This window comes from Clytia hemisphaerica, unplaced genomic scaffold (assembly GCF_902728285.1).
Source record: "Clytia hemisphaerica strain Z4C2 unplaced genomic scaffold, Clytia hemisphaerica genome assembly, whole genome shotgun sequence".
Lineage (NCBI taxonomy): Eukaryota > Metazoa > Cnidaria > Hydrozoa > Leptothecata > Clytiidae > Clytia > Clytia hemisphaerica.
The window spans coordinates 509,228-530,874 of NW_027103432.1; the positions used below are offsets into that span (position 1 = coordinate 509,228).

Below are 21,647 nucleotides of genomic sequence, written 5' to 3' on the forward strand. Positions count from 1 at the left end.
CTAATTAGCATCGAGGCCACGCCCTTTTTATCAATAAATTTTGTCCACAATTAATCATTGACATGTCCGGTCATAAGATCAGGTGTTTAGAAATTGATCCAAATTCAACGAGGGAACTGAGAACTAGCCAAACTTTGCAATTTTCGTGTTTTGAATCCTAAATAGGGGAATTTCCCTAATTAGCATCGAGGCCACGCCCTTGTTGTCAATAAATTTTGTCCACGATTAATCATTGACATTTCCGGTCATAAGATCAGGTGTTTAGAAATTGATCCAAATACAACGAAGGGACTGAGAACTAGCCAAACTTTGCCAAACTTTGCAATTTTCGTGTTTTGAGTCCAAAATAAGGGAATTTCCCTAATTAGCATCGAGGCCACGCCCTTTTTATCAATAAATTTTGTCCACAATTAATCATTGACATGTCCGGTCATAAGATCAGGTGTTTAGAAATTGATCCAAATTCAACGAGGGAACTGAGAACTAGCCAAACTTTGCAATTTTCGTGTTTTGAATCCTAAATAGGGGAATTTCCCTAATTAGCATCGAGGCCACGCCCTTGTTGTCAATAAATTTTGTCCACGATTAATCATTGACATTTCCGGTCATAAGATCAGGTGTTTAGAAATTGATCCAAATACAACGAAGGGACTGAGAACTAGCCAAACTTTGCCAAACTTTGCAATTTTCGTGTTTTGAGTCCAAAATAAGGGAATTTCCCTAATTAGCATCGAGGCCACGCCCTTTTTTATCAATAAATTTTGTCCACAATTAATCATTGACATGTCCGGTCATAAGATCAGGTGTTTAGAAATTGATCCAAATTCAACGAGGGAACTGAGAACTAGCCAAACTTTGCAATTTTCGTGTTTTGAATCCTAAATAGGGGAATTTCCCTAATTAGCATCGAGGCCACGCCCTTTTTGTCAATAAATTTTGTCCACGAATAATCATTGACATTTCCGGTCATAAGATCAGGTGTTTAGAAATTGATCCAAATACAACGAAGGGACTGAGAACTAGCCAAAGTATGCAATGGGCTGGAAATTTGAATCCTAAAAAGGGGAATTTCCCTAATTAGTGTCAAGGCCACGCCCATTTTTACATCAATTTTTGTCAAGAACTGCTCTATGTTATGTAATCTTTTAAGATCTTTTGGTTTGAAGTTAATATCTTTTTTCAATTTTTTTTTACAAAGCTTTTTACGAATCCTGAATCCGAATCCGAATCCTTGAATCCCAATCCTACAATCCAGCGAATCTACCACTTTAGCCTCCCCACTTTTAAGAAAATAAGATTTTTTTTTCAAACTCCTAGTGAATTTTATCCCGTTTGGGCCTTCAGCCTCCCCACTTTTACGGTTGTTGCGCCAGGTCTGTGAAAAGATTCGCTAACTTATTTCGAAACAGAACAAAAGGGAGACCACGTGATATATCAAAATATACCTATTCATGATATGCACCACTGCAATGACTTCACGAAATTATGCAACTTTTCTGTTTTTGTTCCACCCAATACGTCACTTTTTCTATTGTTTAAGGACGTATTGGGTGGAAAATTTTAAAAGTTCTCAGAAAATTCTCCAGTGGTGCATATCATGAATTTGTATTATAAATATTATATTCTAAAAGTAAAGTTATACGAATATTCCAACCCTACCTTGGGTCATATTTCTCAGTGTAGCCATACTGTCCGCAATGGCTAAATTGAACTTCGCTGAACTTTGCGGTACCCGAGTAAGAGAAACCACTTTGAGTATACTGGCTAACCAAGACACGACAACCAAAACTTTGATCCTCCAATGAACGCTCTGGACTGTCTTCACCGACAATACGAATTGTCCGAGTAAGCAATCCTACTTTAGCGCTCATTTTAACATCACGACCACCTATTGTCTCATGGAAAACCCCATGATCGTATTCAGCGGCTTTGCTAAGAGTAAGGGTTTTCCCATCACTTGAGACAGCAGAGATGGTGAATTCTTCTGTTTGTTTTGGTTCGAATGAGGTTGTGGTGACAATGATTTCATCTTGGACTTTCCACTCAACTGCATCTTCCAGCGTTAGAGAGGTTTGACCTAGAAAGGTTGCATGAGAAATATAGGGATAAACTTATTGATCAATTACAGAAAAGTCATAGACCTAGAGATAAGAAAATTTAATAAAGCTTTTATTGAACAAGAAACAAATCTTGAAAAAGCACCAATGTCTTGAAAATGTTTTTACGAGAGATTGTTACATTGTAGCATCATTTTGGTCGTCAAAACTTATTCGAGGTAAATTTCAAGACATGGAAATGATGACAAGAAAGTATCATTACCTTTAGTTAAAGAAGCTGTCAGTCTTGTCCAATGTACTGAATTTGCTTCACCGTAAAATTGTGCTCTTCCAAAGATACCCAAGGCTTTGGCGCCCAAATTCAAATTTTGGTTGATCGGCAAGTCCGGTGTATCATGGTTACCGGTCAATCGAATGAATACCGGATGAGACATAGTGTTGTTTGGCCAACCGACAATAAGCATCCCTCCAAGACCAGTGACCATGATTAAATTGGCAGATAGGTCGTGTTCTATGTCTGGCTCTAGTTCCAAGGCCCCGTAGACGAAGAGACGGTCCAGTTTAACGGGCTTGTCCATATCGAGAACCATCCACCAGTTTCGATGGATGATCACACTTTCACCTGGGAATGAATGAATGAATGAATGAATGAATGAATGAATGAATGAAGGATTCAAAGAACCAAGATTGTGATATATTAACTCTGTTAACGATAAGTGCGTACTACTTGTTTTGCTACCATTGTGTGGAAAATTATATCAAGGAAATTAATTATAGAGTTTACATAATTGATAGACATAGGTTCGAAGTCAAAGAAAATGCAACTTGTCGCCAACAGACTACTCACCATCTTTGGGAATTTCTCCATTGGCTCCACCCCAGCCCTCTAACGTTCCATCCCAATCAGCAGCTTTACTCCAATACAAAATGTTATCAGATGGACGGCCGTCAGGAATGGTGGGTGGCTCGGGAACAGTACATCTGGCGAAAATAAAGAACATTTATAAATAAGAATAGGGCATTGGAAATGAAATTCTTTATCAATTTCTTCTAAACTCGTTGGAGCAAGGTTGTGTCGAAAATATTGTCCTAGCTGTATTATACCAAGCTGGCACATAACGTTGTTTCAACGTTTATTTAACGTTCACAACGTCCATATAACGTTAGATGAACGTTGAAACAACGTTTTGTGCCAGCTGGGTATACAGTGTAGTCTTTTTAACTCAAACCTACACGTGGAATATAAATATATTCGAGTTACGGAGATTTCGAGCTACGGAGTAAGATTTATAAGAAATTGTTAACTGAAGGACCCAGAAACTTGTTCGAGTTAAGGAGATATTCGAGTTATAGAGGTTCGAGTTAAAGAGACCCCATTGTAGATACAAATTTTCTTTCATTATACTCCATTAGACTTGTATGAGTTTGAAAACTTGTAACTTCGGATAAATTTTAGCCGTAAAAGTTAAATTATCAAATACTGTAGTCTCATTATTATTGCCAAAGTTAAGTTTGGACAAAAGTACAAAAATCAACTATAAAGGCCGGTCTCCACTTTCGCACGACATGAGTGACAGCTTTTTAACGGTTTTGTAAGGTCATTGGTCGGTTGAAAAATGAAGCAATTCCATTGGTCGAAATTGACGTAACAGATGAAAAAGTAGAACTTAGTAGAACTTCCTTCAACTTTTACTTTTGTTCGCGCGAAACTTTTTTATGACGCAATCTCTTCTTCAGGCAAAAAAAGAGGTTAAGAAATAAACTGTCGCCCATTCCGCACGAAAATGGAGACCGGCTTTAACAAGGAATTAAATCGCTTACCGTAAGAAGAAACATCTGTAAACGTTGAAATTGATGGGAAGGCGTTCTGGGCTCGACTCGTTCCCAGCCCCTTTGACCAAATACGTCATTTCTTTTGTTGTTTCTTTCCAATACCAATCACCGTGTTCAAACAAATCGCCTTCGGGGTATCTAGATGTACACGAAAATGAAATTCAAAATTAATTTAAAGTAGTAAGGGGCCAACCCTTATAATCAGTAGCATCTTACGTGGGACACAACCGCATGTGATTGGTTCGAAAGAAGATAGGATTTTGAAACATTTTTGAGAGGGGGCCCACGAAATCAGCCCTGGTAAAATGACGAATTTTAAGAAGTTTATTTAATAAATATTCTATGATTGCAGATGATTGTCAAATTCTAAGCACATTCTCCCCAATTTCATCATGAATATTGTTATAGCGTATTTTCTTATAAAAAAGCGTTTTCAATTGAAATGGGATTTAGTTTCTATTTTTTACAACTCATAGCTATCGTAATTTTCTCATTAGGGATGAAGCTTAAGTAGTTTCTTTGGGGATAAAAAGTCCATAAGAGTGGGTGCCTCAAATTAGGGATTTGTATTTTTTTTTAAATCAAAACACGCCCTAACTCACTTAGGCCGTTTTCTAAGTTTCTGCTCATCCTCTAGTAAAAAATAGCTTCTTTCAGGCAATATGTCTAGATAGAGATATTCAATTCAGACTAGGTGTTAGACTGACACGCCAGTCGGGCTGGAACGGTATCACGCGGGAAAAGTGAGCGTATGAGTTAGGTAAGCGTAGGAAGAAATTTTGTCGGCGGCAAGGGCTGAAAGCAGTCGATCAGGAGTCTTTCACCAACTTCTGCTAGTTCTCCTACGCAGCTCCTTTACTAGCAAACGCTCGCCACCTTTATGTTCCCGCCCTTTGACATAATTAATTAACAGGCTAGTTTGCTAGTCGAACTTAGTGTTTTTGTTTGGCACCGGAGCTAATTTTCTGTCTGTTTTTCTAGCGGTCGGGTCGATGATACAGGGGTAAAAATACTTACGTAAGTGTATTATTCTTTTCAATATCCACAGTTTTAAAATGGTCTGGGATTTGTTTAAAATCAGTTTTGATATATGCGAATTTGTCGGGTGGCATTTCAATAACACTCATACTGTAGGAGATGTTGGTGAATTGTGATGAATTTTGAAAGGATAATGTGACTTCTTGGTTGATAGGTAAGAAGGTGGTGTATCCTTCTGGATGTCCTGTGATAATAGTAAGAAAGAAGATCAACGATTAATAATGCATCAGAATGTATTCATGATATGCACCATTACAATGTCTTCTGACATTACATCATGAACCCAACAGCTGATTGGTTGTAAGTGAGGTTAAATCATTCAATACGTGACTTTCAACCAATCAGTTGTTGGGTCCGTGGAAGACATTGCAATAGTGCATATCATGAATAAAACTTTAGACCATGTTCGCACGTGGCGGCTCCGTTTCGCTCCGAAACGAAATGAAGCCATTCTATTGGTTAGAAGTGACGTAACACTTGAATGTAGCCAATAGAATGGCTTCATTTCATTTCAGAGTGAAACAGAACCGTCACGTGCGAATATGATGGTCTTAGTCTAGCAAGCTAAACGACTAATTCAGACATGTAGAAATAAAGCAAAAAGTAATTGAGGGAACAAATTTTAGTCCCATAACAATAATCGTATTATAATATAACAGCTATACTACTGTATTCCATGAGAATTTATTTCCGTTATTGTACCTGTTCCAAAGTTTTAAATATGCTCGGGATAGAAAGTTTCTCAAAACAAGGTAGCGAAGAAAATCATTTTGATTCTTACTGTAATTGCCTTAAAATCTACTCAGCCTTCAAGGTCAATCAGGGAAGAAATAGAAAATTTTGGTATCCGTAAATTTCTAAATATTCAAGCATCCATTTTTTAAAAGGAAGATTGTAGAGGCACGAAGTAGGTAGCTACCAAAAATTTAAGTGTTTTAGCACCTGTTTTAGATTTCTTTCGCCAGTGAACAACATCTTGACCATGTTGATTTGATAGATAAGCATCTTTAGCATCTATCGATTCCGGTTTCATTTCATTCCAAGATATAGCAGCAAATTTAGTTGTCTTACAGACGGAACCATCAACACCGAACGAGTACTCAGGTTTCTGTGTACAATCAGCCGGATCTAGATAACCCGACGTCGGCAAGATAGATGCACCAACATGTCCTGATACTGAACCGTCCAAATCATCAATCACAGTTGCGTGAACGAAAGGAAAAGAAACTCTATTGGGAGAGTTATTAAAAGTCAGTCCTTTGGTTCTCACGATGGCTGCTCCGTCGAATGGTTTACAGTGTGCGCATGTGCCGAGTGTATGACACGTGATTTCATCGAAATTGACAAAAGTAGTGTCTTTGACTGTTAACCGGGATGAAAAAGGCAGTAAAACACCACTTGTGGTGCAATTAGTATTGCTACCGATTTTCAGTTCATAGCTACCGATCGTACGGAGATTAGAATGACCGACCATGAGTGAGTTTTCAATGGTCGCTCCATCCCAGGGTGAGTTTTGTGAGGAAGCGTCGATGTATTCGATTCCTGCAGCATCACTATCCAACGAGATGAAATCAACAAACCTATAGAAGCAGATAAATAAGTACTAGTAATAACATGGTTTAGAGGGTGATTTGGGATTAATAACCCCGAAGTTCATTGAAAACATTTCAAAATAGCCCGAACGTAGTGAGGGCTATTATGAAGTGGGGCTATCACGGATTTATCACCCCGCTCGACCTTTACAAATCTAAGCTAAATGTAATCAACCATATAATAAAGAATAGAAATCAATAGTCAATAGAGGTTTTCATGTTTAGTTAAGTTAAGTAAGTTTCGCAATTATGGAAGTAAATGTTCGATTTGCGTAAGAGATTGCTTTTAGAATCGCACCCTTACAGTGCAGAAAAAAATCGGTGAAATTCATACCCTTACAGTGCATTTTTTCAAATTTTAAACTCTTTTGGAGCAAAAAAAATCAACATTCTCGAGCAAAAATTTGCAATTTTTCCCAGATTTGCTGAAATTTCCACCCTTACAGTGCATTTATCAAAAGTCCACCCTTACAGTGCATTTCTGATATTTTGAAAAACTAACCGCCGCACATACCCGTCGGTCAATTTGCCTGACTGCCCCCCTCCCCCGGGATTGCTTCTACAGATTCGAACGTTTGCTTCTAAAATTGCGGAAATTACGCAACTTAACCAAACATGAAAAATGATACTTCCATAGAGAAGAATTTCAATCAATGAAACGTTTCGATAAAATGAGATTCTAAAGTTTGAGAATGGTACTTTTTTATATACATTTTGGTTCTAAATACGATCAAAGTGTATTTTTCGCTATTAATCGCAACTTAAATTCCTTCGTAGACACACTGTTATGAAATTTAATGGCTCGTAAAAAGACCTGTAAGCGAAACATTGGAAAGTTAGGGGTTCTAAAACATACACAGGGGCTTTTCATTGAAAATTAAGTGGTTTTCATCAAGACATTTCGTAATATGTCGACAAAGTTGACCTTTTTTGAATGTACATCAAAGTAATTCAAGCTAGACAAAAATGATGATTTCTAACAAGCTTGCAGAAGGTCTTACAGAAGGGTTCCAGAGTTTCACTGTTCCACGTAACCCTGCGTTAATCTATGACTATACTCTATGACTATACTCAGTTTTTTTTTCAAAGAGTAAGGTCTCAACTATATGGTCGTAAGAATTAATAAGTTAATTAACCTCACGATTTCACGATCATAAAAATCTTTACCTAACGGAACCGCATTCGACGCATTCCGCAGTTTTCATATTATTCCAACCGGTCAACGAATGGAAATGAGCCGGTTCATGTACTCTTGAATTGCAGTCCCCTCCGACCATCGGATGATAGATGGGAAAGATCCATAAACCATAACGACCGAACGAGTGAGCCGTATTGTTTTGGAACTGAAGCATTGGCACGTTTCTAAAGAGGAAAAGTCTTAGGATTAGAATGTTTGGATTCCTAGGATTAGAAAAAGACACTTGAGGTCTTAAGGAAACCTGTGCATTGTTCAGGTTCTGGATCCTCTAGACTAACAGCACTAACAGACCAATAAATTGTCAAGTAAAATGAATATGAGAATGTAGAGAAAACTTTCTTTGACGTAAGACCTAGGCCAATAAGTTTCTTATTTCCATATCATAGGTGATTGAAATTCGCTGTTCACAGGTCTCTCTGTGCTACAAAAAAGGCTGGAATGTCTGCTGCTAAGAGATCTAAAACTCAAGCTCAATTATCAAGATATACCTAGGACAAATGTTGGCATCGAAGCTTGGTCCATCAGGGTGCTTAAACATCTGATACCAGTATCCAAAATGGCTGCCACCAGCCGCTGCGTTATGGCTGACTGTATTGTTAGCATTGGTAACCCAATAAGACGCTGGTGTAATATCCACATTTAAGCCAGAACTTGATGGAATGACAAACACAGCTAGATTGTAACGGACTACGTTCCCTGTTTCGATTCCATCTTCCATAAAGTAGGCATTTCCTGTGTGAGGGAAAAAATCAAGAAGAAAGTGTCATATGTTTAGTGTTGAAAAGGCAGAAAACTTTCCTACCTTCTTGAGCTACTTATCTGATCTAATCTTACGGATCCAGTGATTGATCGTAGTCTAAAGGTAGATGAATTGGCTTTGTTTCGAAACAAGAGGCTCATCAACAACCCTTTAGAAGATGAAGTTACACATGATTAGGTAGTTGAGGATTTTAGAGATGAAACTTATGTTATTTCTTGTCTTGAAAGCCACGAGTTGTGGCTTCACATTGTCCTCCACGGACCCAACAGCTGATTGTTTGCAAGTGACGCATTGACTGATTTCACTTGCAACCAATCAGCTGTTGGGTCCATGATGTTATGTTAGAAAACATTGCAATGGTGCATAATTACCATGAATTATATGAGCAACTGAATGGCGCCCGATTTAGTAACGTAGTTAGAGCTTCGTTGACTTACCTCTGATATCATAAATGACGTTTCTTTCCACTACCAAATTATGGACGTGATGCATTGTTACCGCACGATTGAAAGAACGATGGATCGCACATCCTTTGACGTACGATTCACTGACGTCGCCTTCCATGTGGAAATGAATTGGGTAACGGCCAAGACGGAATGCTTGTCCAGCATTCGTGATCTCAATATGGTTGAAATGTGCAACAGCCAAACCCTAATGAATGATCATTTTTGGAAATCAATCATTTCAAACTTTGTTGTATTATTGGGCAGTTTCATTTTATACCCATACAGATGTGAGGGGGTGGACGAACATTTCAAAGGGGGTCTAAATGAGTGTTTTATTTTTCCTTCTCCAGGGGATAAAAAATTATTCTAAAATTAAAAAGTAATAGACAGATTCTTTAGTTCGTCCACCGTCATTTTAAAGTAAAAAGAGAATTTTCTAAATGTCTTTTTGCAAATTTTACAGTTTTCCAGGGGTTATCCACACACTTCCAAGAAATTTTTTTTGACTTGAAAAGGTTGCCCCCCCCCCCCGTGTATGGAAAGTTAATGGAATGGCATATTTCTATACCGTAAACTTTTTCTTACACAGTTTTCTCATGCATGAAATATATTATGATTAATTTTCTTTATCGGCAGTAACCTTATGCAGTGGTCAAAGTAAAGTTAACATCACAGATGGAAATGAACTTTAACAACAAATCTAGCCAGATTCTTCATGTTTTGCACAATTTCGTTGAACACTGTTATAGGCACAATTATAATAAAAAAGTATCACAATTTCATGTCTTAAAAGTGAGACCAACACTTTAGAAAAGATTCTGGTAGAGCGTTCAGTGAACGTTGAAAAAACGTCTTAGATGGTAAGGGTTTAAACTCTTACCTGATCTTTCTGATCCGAGTGGATCATGATTTGCACACCAAACTCGTCCGACTCACGTTCCTGACCGAATCTGCCATCAAAACAGGTTTGTGTGGCGAATTGGTCAGGATCAAATTCTGCCGGACATGCTGTAATGGTTCCATTCCATTCATCATGTTCTGAACCTTGAATTCTCACATTCCTGGTCAAAAGTCCAACTTCACCTCTTGTCTCGATCGTCCGACCAGTAATAGTTTGACTAATCGAGACATGTTTGAAACGAAGCGCAGGTTCGATCACTAATGTTGTTTTATCGCTTGAAATGGAAATGATTTTGACAACCTCATTTTCGCGTATGCTTTTACTTGTTGAAGCTAATACAATTTGATCATTGACTCGCCATCCAGTTGCAGGATCAAGCAACTCTATTTCTGTGGATGCAGCATCAACTGTATTGGCTAATCGAGTCCAAGTATGTGGAATATGTCGACCGTGAAGTCCCAAGTAGCCTGTCCGTAAGGCAATGGATTTGGTTCCGTAAACCGGTAACTCAGGTTTACGGACATGTCCGTGAATTGTGATTTTAGCTTCTTGTTGAAATGGGTCATCTTCAGTTCCGATTTCGAAACGGCCGTTTTCTGTGATTAAGATAAATTCTGATTGTAGGTGGATGTCTTTACGATCAAAAATGAACGTCCCTCCTTTAATGAGAAGGAAACTAAGGATTTCTGTGTCTTGATCCAATAACATGGTTTGGCCTTTCTCAATCACCACGAAATCACCTGGAAAAGGGAAAATAACACATATTTATGATATGTAATATTGCAATGTCTTCTTACATCATACATTGATTGGATGTAAGTGACGTAAAATCAGTCGATACGTCACTTTCAACCAATCAGCTGTTGGGTCCGTTGAAGACATTGCAATGGTGCATATTAGGAATTGTAAAGATGTAAAAACAAGTAAATTCGGAAACTTCAGACATAGTACTACATGATGATATATGTTTGATTGTGCCTCTACGACTTTCATAGTTGACCTCCCCCAGCTTCCGGACTATAAGAATGTCTGTCACTTAATGTCTGAAACTTTGATGTCCGAAAATTGGGACACACTGAATAATCATTTTTGTATCGACCGTTGTCACTTATGCTATAAGGTTAGTAGATGATGCAATCATTTTCTTGTCAAAATGGTGTGTTTTCTCATTTTAGTAAGGAACGTCCCTTATTCCCTTATTTTTATAGTCGGATTGCGCACAGAAAGATTCTGGAAATGTTTACGATTATCAAAGTACTAAAAGACAAAATTTTATATTTAGCTAAAGTTTATACATTACTGATTAATGTGTTTTCAATTTTTACCTATGGGTGAAGACCCACTCACTGACCGAGAAGAGCGCGTGGATACAAGGGAGAAAACAAGATAAGAGACAAAACGATAGTCGTACTTTCTGATACTGAATTATTAGATGAGCCCCCCCCCCTCCTCTCCAGCCACCATAATAAATTACGTTATCACGAGTTAAATTTCCTTTCTATCACGATCACTTTGATCACGTTTGTTTCACCGCACTTTAAAACTTTAAAACCTTAAATCACGAAATCACGAACTTGAAAAACACCAATCACGCCATCACAAAAACCACTGAGGGGCCTCTTTGATTATCAGTGAAGTCATAGTCCCTGCAAAATTTATGGATGAGAGCAGTTTTTATGAAACTGTAATTATTGTCTTTGTTTTACAAAAAATAATGAATGTGTCATAAACGTCTGCACTCCCTCGCAAATTCTGCAGGGTATCTCGCTTTGCCCATGGAAATCATCAGGTATTAATCTGACATTTAAGTATTACTTCCGAGTTTCACAAAAACATTATCATGTCAAAAATGACTTTTTGATAAAGTTGGGAGTCTAGTCTTTTCACAATGTCCGCCGTTGTGAAGGATAGTGATTAGAGATTAGATTTAAATAGAATCATAATAAACATAAAGAATCATACAGATTTAAATAGAATTCTACAACTTAAACTTTGGATATCTAATTGTTATATAACTTCCTTTATAATTTTCTTGAAAGCTACAGTAAGCAAATTGTCTACTTTCCTGGTTTCAATAATTTTTGATGTTTTGTATGTCGCGAGCTTTCATTTCAAATTAAATTAATTTCCTGGTCGACTTAAACCTCACTTAGGTCTGTTTACTTCCTTTTTAATACCTGAGAATTAAGCTCATCATTAGAAACCCTTATAAAAAGTGAACAATTGCAAAAAAATGTCAAATCATTTTAAAGAAAGCATCGGCAATGAATCGAAGAGTGAAAATGAATAGAACGTATTACCTTGCTATAGCTTGTATAGCTTTAACACTTTCGATTGTAGCAGGTAGGATACTTTCAAATTATTGTATATTGCAAACAGTAGCGTCTTTGCTTGCCAATAATTTGGAAAAAATTGAGGAGGAAATATTTCCCACCTGGTAATGAAAGTATCTGTTGAAATTACTGGGGCGTAGCAAGTACAAAGATCTTGAATGTTTAACGCCTTGGAAAGAAAGAAGTGCCGAAATTATTGATAAATGGCTTTCATCCCCGCCCAAATACGTTATCTAATTTAATTTTAAGCCCAAGAACAAGTTTCTTTGAATAAACGAGAAACCATTTAATTTCAGGACAAGAAAGGTTCGAATTAATGCCAGTGGAGTTGTGTGGTAGTCGTGTTTGTAATGAGAATTTCGCTCGTATTGTCGGTGGTAGTGATGCTAACGTCACACGATGGAGGTGGCAGGTATGTTATAAGAAAACATTTTCTTTTATAGAGGTGCTTTAGGAAATAAAAACCGTTTTTGTGCCAAAGTATTCGCCTTCACATGATAGGCTTCTGTTTATCCTCTAGCGAAAGAAGTTTCTTATAGATTATATACAAATTATATAGGTAAGTATATCTATAGAGGTCTGCGATTCAGACTAATGATAGGCACAATGACCTTGATACGCCGTATCAGATTCAAGACTAGACATTAGAGAAAGATTCGAATAATAGAGAGTATAGTTTAAACCAATTTCCAGCTGAGGGGACCAATATGTTACTTGAATCATTTTTGATTTTCTTTCCAACACAGGCAGCGCTCTCATTTGTGAAGCGTAACAAGACAACAAATCAAATCATAACCAAGAAATTTCAATGTGGAGGAAGTTTAATCGATGAGCGATGGGTTTTGACAGCTGCTCATTGTGTAGATTGGTTTCAAGAGAAAGGACCAGTTCGAAACTTTTATCGTCCACAATTGAGAATCATCTTAGGTATGAGGTGTATGTTCAATCCATAGATTTATAAAGCCCAAAGGGCTAGATGGAGTGCTTTTGCTGAAAATGTGCCGAGGTTAGGTAGGAAATCCTACCTAAGTCACGTGATATTACAATAAAATTTTAGCGCTTGAACAAGCTTCGCAGGTTTTCGAGAACAATGGCAACAATATTTTTCCGATATTCAATTTTTTTTGCCTGTGAGGGCTTAAATCCCGACATCTAGCTCTTCGGGCTTATAAATCTATGGTTCAATCCAGGCCCGGCGGAACAACCGTAAAAGTGGAGATGCTGCAAACTCAAATGAGATATAATTCGCTTTTCTCAAAGGTGGGGAGGCTGAAGTCTCTCCAGTCTCCCAGCTTCCGCCAGGCCTGCAATCGTTTTGTAACCAACAATATTCCAGAGTAGGAGACGAGATAAATAAAATTTGACTTCAAAGATACTAGAACTTTGAAAACAAGTTAAGCAAAATTCTTCAAATTATACAGAGACGGAATTCTCGCTGAGACGAAAAAACTTTGTACATTGTACAGTGGAGTCTCAATAACTCGAACACGCATGGGGAACTGGCATCTGTTGCAGCTAAGGAATTTCGAGATACGGAGTAAGGTTTAAAGGCAATGTTAACTGAAGGAATCAGCAAACTTGTTCGAGTTAAGGAGACATTTGAGATATAGAGGTTCGAGCTAAGGAAACTCCAAGGTATTAGGAAATTTTCAATTCAATCATTCAATGGACTTCCAGAAAAAAATTGAATATGAGGAGTAGAGGATATAAGATCTTTTAGAAATTTACCACCCGGACATGATGAACAAGCATGAGTTGACCCCCTGGACATTCGAAATTACCCTCAAACGGAGCAATTTACCCCAAAACAGAGCAAGTTTACCCCCCGGACAAGACAAATTTTGTAGATTTTTCACTATCCCCGGCCACTATATCCGAACACGAACATTTTCCGGAAGAGTCCAATCTCAAGACGGCACCATTTCTTTCCCCAACATCTTTCTATCATAGGTGATTACAATATTTTGTATAGAGATGGTCGCGAACAAGAATTCAGAGTTGGTAAAATCATTCTTCATCCTAGTTACAATACATTGACATCAGAAAATGATTTCGCTTTAATTAAACTACAAACACCTGGTGCTGTTTTGAATGACTATGTACAGATTGTTAGTTTACCATCGAAACACATGACATTTGATAATGAAGATTGCGTATTGACAGGGTGGGGCGCCACATCCTTTGGCGGTGATCAAACACCGGTAAGAAAATAAGCGTTTCCTTAAGGGAAAAAATTTTCGCGGAACAAATTTACGTGGAATTTTAATCTCTCGGTTTTTTGACAAGTCCGCGAAATTAAATTCCGCAAAACACGGATATTCTCAGAATTAAAAAAAAAATCTGCAAAATTGGTCTTGAAATGGCAAAATAAGCCATATTATAAACATAAAATTTTCCCAGGCGTGAAGTTAAATTCCACGAGCTGTGAACCGCAAAACTAAATTCTGAAAATATTTCTTTCCGCGAAAATTTCTTCACAAGGGTAAAATTACATTACTACCTGTTTCTTGTGTCATGTGCCCATCATTCTTTTTAAAAAACGAAGATAACATTCGATAACTACCCCGTCATCAAGTAGTTTGAAAAAACTATTTCCTTTTTATTCGAAACTAAACCATCGAGGATGGTAATATTACTCGATACCATTTCTCGAAATATTTTTTCTTAAATCTTAACTGACTCGAATAAATACCTTATTTAACAAACCTTTATCAACCATTCTAAAGCATGATGTTTCCATTTTCCGTTTTCCATCAAGACCGCGTTCACACGCTACGGTTCCGTTTGGTTCCGAAACGCAATGAAGCGATTCTATTGGTTACATTCAATTTTTACGTAATTTCTAACCAATAGAATAGCTTCATTTCATTGTTTCGTTTTGGAGCGAAACGGGACTCTTAGACCATGTTCACGCATAACGGTTGCGTTTCCGAAACGGAAAGAAACCATTCTATTGGTTAGAAGTGTCTTCCAAGGACCCGACAGCTGATTGGTTGAAAGTGGCGTAAAATCAGTCAATACGTCACTTTCAACCAATCAGCTGTTGGGTCCGTGGAAGACATTGCAATGGTGCAAATTATGAATTGTTTGGAAAAATATTCAGATTCTACAAGAAGCTCGATTACCAATCGTTAAAAGAAAAGATTGCAAGGAACGATACGCCATACTAAACACAAAGATTACACAAAACATGATATGTGCAGGTCTCTTAGATGTCGGAGGAGTAGACGCTTGCCAAGGTGACAGTGGTGGCCCATTGGTGTGTAAAAGCAAACGGAAAGGAGATAACAGATACTATCTGAGAGGTGAGTTTTCTTTTTCGTGTTTTTTTTCCCGTTTTTTGGGTGTTTCCGTATAAAACATTACGTAATGAATATCACGAATTTGCGACATTTTAAAACCAAAATTTTGCACGAGATTCATAGCGATAGCGTTCGATTACAAAGGAAATTAAAAGTTTTTAGAGAAATAAAATTCGTAGGGAGTGGCCTGGGTAGCAGTAATTAACTATGCATTGTTTTAAAGGAGTGACATCGTTTGGTCAAGGCTGTGCGTCACCGGATTTTCCTGGAGTTTATGCGAATGTGAAACGAGCTGTGGACTGGATTGAACGTACCACAAAACAAAAATTGGTTCACAATGTATCGTAACTTTAACGGTTTCACATTTTGGTATATTATTCCAAAACAATCTGATTTTGTTTGAGATTTAAAATTTGCTGAAGAAATTGCTTGGTGCTTTTTAGTACACTCGTTGATAGCTTTGTAACTATTATAGATTTTGACGACATTTCTATGATGTAACTATTACAGACTTTTTATTTTAGATTTTAAAAAGACGTTTTTATTTCCAATCAAAGAGAGTACCAACAGTGTGTCATTTGCTAATCATTTATTTTGCATGTGTGCTAACTTTGAAAACTATCCAATACAACTATTTTCTCGCTGAGGGTGGGTGCTAAATGGGTTCCGGAGATGCGCCGCTGGTCAGGGTACCTTTTTTAACCTCCCAAAGTCCCAGGTGTAGGGTCGCAAAAACACCAAAATAGAAAAATCAGTCCCTCGTAGGGTGCCTTTTTTGGAATATTTGGGGAAAAAGTAGAAAATTTGAAATTTTTTTGGAATTTCAGTCCCATTCAGCGTCATTTCTTTTGCAAAATTTCAGAAAATCTTTTGAAAAACGAGTCCCACGTAGGGTCCATTTTTCGAACCTCAACGGAGCACCCCCGTCGGGCGATGAAAATAATTTGATTGAAAGAGAGTTAAAGAGAATTATTACCTTTCTTGGGAGGATCATTATTTCCCCATGTGAATTTGGAAGACCAAACATCTACAACTTGAAAGGTGACTTGTGATGATACGACGGCACGTCCACTATTTTCAAATTGAATGATGACGTCAGCATTTAATGACGTCACATTGGACTGTTGTGTAGTACAAATGATGCTGTTTGAAGAAACAGATTTGACTTGACATTCGATTCCATCAATGGTGACTTCAGGCTTAACAGGAGATGTATCGAAACCTGGAAGAGACAAAATGGTAAATCAATTCATGATATGTACCATTGCAATGTCTTCTATCATTACATCACGGACCCGACAGCTGATTGATTGTAAGTGACGTATTGATTGGTTTTACGTCACTTACAACCAATCAGCTATTAGGTCTATGGTGTGATGTTAAAGACATTGTAGAGGTGCATATCATGTATAAGTCAATTGCCGTATAGTTTCTATTCCACCAGGCTAAGCTGATGGACTACATGCAAAACCTCCCTGAATTAGAGCTTAAAACTAATTGCCATGAAAGGGGTGTAGAATCTGTTTTCAATCTAGAAGAACTAAGACCATGAAGATTGGTATATAAAGTTGACGTTCTTTCAAATAGAATATTGATGATATCATCAAAAGATCTCACAGAAATTGAAGAAAGATATACTTGTCAAAAAGAAAACAAGCAAAGACGACATACCAGTGCCGGTGAAAGTGACGTCGACGCCTCCTCCAGTTCCGACACGTGACGGAGAAACGTCTGTAACGACGGACGTCTTTGATGGATCATATAGATATTGAGCTGATAAGATGTGTTCTTGTTCACCGCTTGAGATCTTGATAGCGCATGTTATCGCAACATCAATGGGACCTGAAATGTAAGATCATATAGGTATATATTCTTTGCTATAGAATTTACGTGATGCACTTTTCAATCAATAAAATTTAACCATTTACAAGGGGAACAAGACACTGTGGTTAAATTCACTAAAGGATTTTGTAATAATAAATCCGAAATATATTGTAAAAATGTAAATGGTTGTTAAAAATCAGCCTAAAAGTTTTGTTTACTCAACATACAGAATTAATCTTTAATTAGTTTGATCATAGCACTACTCGATGTGGGTTAATTTATAATTCAATGAAACTTTCTGTTTAAAATAGAGTACAGCTATAGAGTAGTGCTACCAATAGAGTACAGCTATCAAAGAAAATCCGATCAAAGATATTCCTGGGCCGTGACCGATTTTGTATCCAAGGCTGAGGCCAGTGTCTAAATAAACCAAGTTTTCTTCACCTTCTTGCGCTGGAGATAAACACTTGATGTTGGTGACAGTCACCTCATCTTTCTTGACAGGGCAATCGACATCACAAATTGTCACCATAGTATCTTCACCATACCCAGTTCCACTGATTTCCACTTCAATTCCACCACCGAACCCACTTAACGGTGAGCCAGAAACACTTCCACTCAAACCGCATACGAACGGTACGCTGTTTGAATCACCCGAACCCTATTGAAATTTATGTTTACATTTGTTTAACACTCTTTGAAAAGTGATATTTCGTTCTTCAACAAAGAGGAAATAGTATTTAGGGTTGAATCTTAAGATATGAGGGGGGGGTATAATATATACTTTTCAAAATATCAAAATTCTCCAAGAACTTTGTGACATTACAGTCGACTCTCTCTCTAATTTGATCTTCAAGGGAACAAAAATTTTATTCGAATCAGAGAGTAATTTAAACCACTTTTAAGCTTAGGGAATAAATATTTCAGTTTGGATCATAGAAAAATTGCGAAAAATAGAAATTCGAATAAGAGAGAGAGTTGACTGTAGTTCATCAGCCACACAAGACGTCGAAAAACGAATTATGAAGTAACTCTCTCATACGTACATCGATGTGGACTTTGAGAGTTGTATTTCCAGCTGTATGGTGTTGTAGGGTACACATGATTTTTGTGGATGATTCCACGATCACTGATTGACATTCTGCATCTCCAACCTGGACACTCACTCCTGTGCTGTGTGGGAAGTTTCCTGAAAAGAAGCAATATAAAATACCATCAATATTTAACCATGTTTCAACAATAATAGATGGCGAGCCAACTATTGATTTGTAGAATTATCCCAATAGATCATAAACGATAATTCAGGTTGCTATTAAGACATTGAGTCTCCTTGCATTCTTATTTTTAACCTTGCCCATGCAACATGTTCAATCTGGTGGTCAACGAAATTCTTATTCATCAAATCTTCAGAGTTTATGAATTTTAAATTGAATGGGAAGCATTTGTTCTCATTACCTGTTAAAGTGATCGTATCACCGTTCTTTCCAGTGGTCGGTGAAACTGAACTGATCTCTGGTGATTCATCATCTGAATATTCAAACTTGGTCGTCGATTTGATTTGGTCATCAACCGATACTTCAATCGGTCCCGTCATGCAATTCGGGCATACTTCATCAACAGATGGTGGTGTTATACATTTGATTTGAGTCATTGTTTTTGATGTGATTCGACAAGGCTTTCCATCAATGGTAACTGTCGATTGAGCGATCACAACATCTGAGGAGCCGGGTTGACGATTCGGATAAGAACCCCCTGTAAAGTTTAATTATAAAATTTCAAAATATTTTTGACCCTTACAAAATATGATTTATAGAGGGCAGGTTTGTGTAAAAAGTATTACCACTTTTAAGATTGTGAAAATCTATAGCGGAATCTCCATAACTCGAACCTCTATTACTTAAATGCCTCCTTAACTCGAACAAATTTGCTTTTCCCTTCAGTTAACGAAACCCTCATAAACGATTCTCCAAACTCGAAATTTCAATAATTTGAAATTTGCATCCCCTTGCGTATTCAATTTATGGAGACTTTACTGTACTACACTCTATACTAACCCTATACTAACTATTTACGAAATCGTAAATGATTGACCATTGTCGAAAAACATTTTAACAAGCTTTCGAGGCAAACTTAAGTTTTTGAAATACAAACATACCAATGTCACAATAATAAAGACACCAGACAAAAACCCGTTAAAATGACATTACCTTCGCCACGGAAACCATATCCGTTGATTGTAATTTCCGTTCCTCCATACTTTGATCCCAGGGGTGGTGTGACTGAAGAAATCTTTCCCGTAATAGCACCAGGGTAGAAATCCTGGGTTTTACCATTATGCGTGAATTGAGTATATCCTTTGCCCTCGATGTAGAGACGAATGGAGTAGCCACCGTGCGGGAGAAGAAAAGCATCTGAATATGTGAAAACATCGTCTTCTTTTGTCACCACTTCAGTACCTTGGATGACGATATCATTGAAATGGAATTGATAAGATTGAGTAGTTGATCCACCTTCCACACCGATTCTCAACGTATTGCCAACATCTTGCATAACATTACCTATGATAATATATGGAAAATGGAGAATTCGGGTTTGCTTCTTTTTTTGTTTTGGTGACCTTTTCTCCGGGAAAAAGCGGGTACTGACCTTTATATAAATACTGGACCAATTTTCTCAACGCCGGCCAACTAAAATCTTTGATCTGAGTTTTATTTTGAAAATGATACCCTAATGGGGTAAATGCATCGAAAGCAATAGACATTGAGAACATGTAATGATGTTGATAAAACACCACTTTCAAAAAAATAAATCCGGCCAAAGATGGCAGATATAGCTTTGTCTAGGGTTCATACAGGTCAGTGGTTAACACTTTCGGTCGATAGACATTTTTGACACAATAAAGGCGTGGATTTGACACAATTTCGTTTTTTACGCCGGTCCTTATTAGCGTTGATTTTTCGTCGGGCCGGCGTAAGGGATTAGAATTAAAATATGGCCGGGCTAAAAGTGGAAAAATGACCAATGGCGTGATAAGGGCCGAGGTAGAAGGGGCTCCGGCGCTAAATTAAGGGCTGGCTTTAAAAAAGGCCGATAACATATTATTCATTTTTGAAAGAAAAAGTAAGGTTGAGAATTAAGTTATTATCAAAACATTTACCACGGATAGTTTCTTGTTTCGCTATTGGTGTTAAAGTAGAATCGTAAACGAAAGTGAAAGGGGTTTCAGTCTTTTGCGCATCAAGTTGATATCCTTTGTCTTGGACTTCGATATCTGCTGAGCCAGATGCATCAGCAGGTGACCAGCACGTCAGTTGGGAGTACGTACTTTCGATAGTTTCACAAACAGAAACACCAATGATGACTTCAACAAGGTGTCCATTTAAACCATGACCACTAACTGTTAGTTTCGTACGCCCTTGTTCAGAGCCTCGTAGTGGTGAAATCTGTATGAGGGGGGGGATAAACGATTAAAGTGTTAAGGCCGGTCTCCACTTTCGAGCAACACGAGCAACATTTTGCGCGAAAGTGGAGACCGACCTTTATATATCAGAATAACATGAGGCAAAAAGATACAATTTCAACCGTTCAGTAACCTATTCTTGAAGATCTATTCAATCTCACTTGTCGTCTGATCGTTGCTGTTACTATGGTGTATGTGTCAAGGGATTCGAAACTTTTGAAAATGGAACATCTAAAAACTGAACACTTTTACCAAGAAATTTTAAAAGCAGTGTGAAATGTGTGGTATAAACTTACACTGGAAACCTCATGTTGAAAGACAACAGAATAATTGAGATCGGAACGGATTCGCACAAGAGCGTCTCCTTTCCCCTCAACCAAAAGTGAAACTGGGAGTAAAATATCCATCGGCGGTTCGCTTGTAAGATCCATATCACATTCTAAGGATGTCGCACTTGCAGATTTGACGTCACAAAGATGTGAACCAAACTTGACATTATTTTTCGAGCGCGTGCTACTGAATCCAACACCATTTATTTTGATCCGTTGGCTTGGTAACCGATGCATTAATCCAGTGGATTGATCTTGTTCAATTGATGTGATTTTAGGTGTACGGTCATCCCGGTACGTGAATGGGAGGGTATTGGTGGATTCATACCCTAGAAGAACAAATAATCAAATATGAGCTTAGCTTGTACCAAACTATTCTTTGCTGAGAAGATAACGCAATAAGATTTTATAAAAAAATACGTGGTACAGGCTCATATGAGCTACGTCGAAGACCGACTTCGCACCTTTAATAAAAATATTTTCCATTAAATAAAATTTTTATTCAAAGTTTTAAGAACCCCGTTAAGTAGGGAAGCTTGCGAGGATATATAACTTAGTTCAATTAACTACCAAC

General features: G+C 37.6%; 2 protein-coding genes across 2 annotated transcripts in view; one reads left to right on the plus strand and one right to left on the minus strand.

The window, feature by feature from the left end:
* Window positions 1-1,655: 1,655 nt before the first annotated feature.
* Window positions 1,656-21,647, minus strand: part of LOC136798104 (fibrocystin-L-like) — a 53,602-nt gene continuing 33,610 nt past the window's right edge. Inside the window, exons 29-46 of the mRNA XM_067054691.1 lie at window positions 21,041-21,402; window positions 20,442-20,727; window positions 19,492-19,842; window positions 18,740-19,036; window positions 18,331-18,473; window positions 17,729-17,945; window positions 17,132-17,302; window positions 16,437-16,682; window positions 9,805-10,565; window positions 8,916-9,129; window positions 8,207-8,450; window positions 7,688-7,882; window positions 5,871-6,508; window positions 4,908-5,112; window positions 3,879-4,028; window positions 2,905-3,038; window positions 2,320-2,679; window positions 1,656-2,077 (exon numbers count right to left, since the gene is read on the minus strand). Of these exons, the coding sequence (XP_066910792.1) occupies window positions 1,656-2,077; window positions 2,320-2,679; window positions 2,905-3,038; window positions 3,879-4,028; window positions 4,908-5,112; window positions 5,871-6,508; window positions 7,688-7,882; window positions 8,207-8,450; window positions 8,916-9,129; window positions 9,805-10,565; window positions 16,437-16,682; window positions 17,132-17,302; window positions 17,729-17,945; window positions 18,331-18,473; window positions 18,740-19,036; window positions 19,492-19,842; window positions 20,442-20,727; window positions 21,041-21,402 (5,396 nt within the window). The remainder of the gene's footprint in view (window positions 2,078-2,319; window positions 2,680-2,904; window positions 3,039-3,878; window positions 4,029-4,907; window positions 5,113-5,870; window positions 6,509-7,687; window positions 7,883-8,206; window positions 8,451-8,915; window positions 9,130-9,804; window positions 10,566-16,436; window positions 16,683-17,131; window positions 17,303-17,728; window positions 17,946-18,330; window positions 18,474-18,739; window positions 19,037-19,491; window positions 19,843-20,441; window positions 20,728-21,040; window positions 21,403-21,647) is intronic.
* LOC136798037 (trypsin-like) lies at window positions 11,941-15,876 on the plus strand. Its single transcript, XM_067054626.1, has 6 exons — window positions 11,941-12,168; window positions 12,455-12,570; window positions 12,905-13,085; window positions 14,109-14,359; window positions 15,262-15,463; window positions 15,684-15,876. The coding sequence occupies exons 1-6, from the start codon at window positions 12,090-12,092 to the stop codon at window positions 15,806-15,808; spliced, it is 954 nt and encodes a 317-aa protein (XP_066910727.1). The 5' UTR covers window positions 11,941-12,089; the 3' UTR covers window positions 15,809-15,876.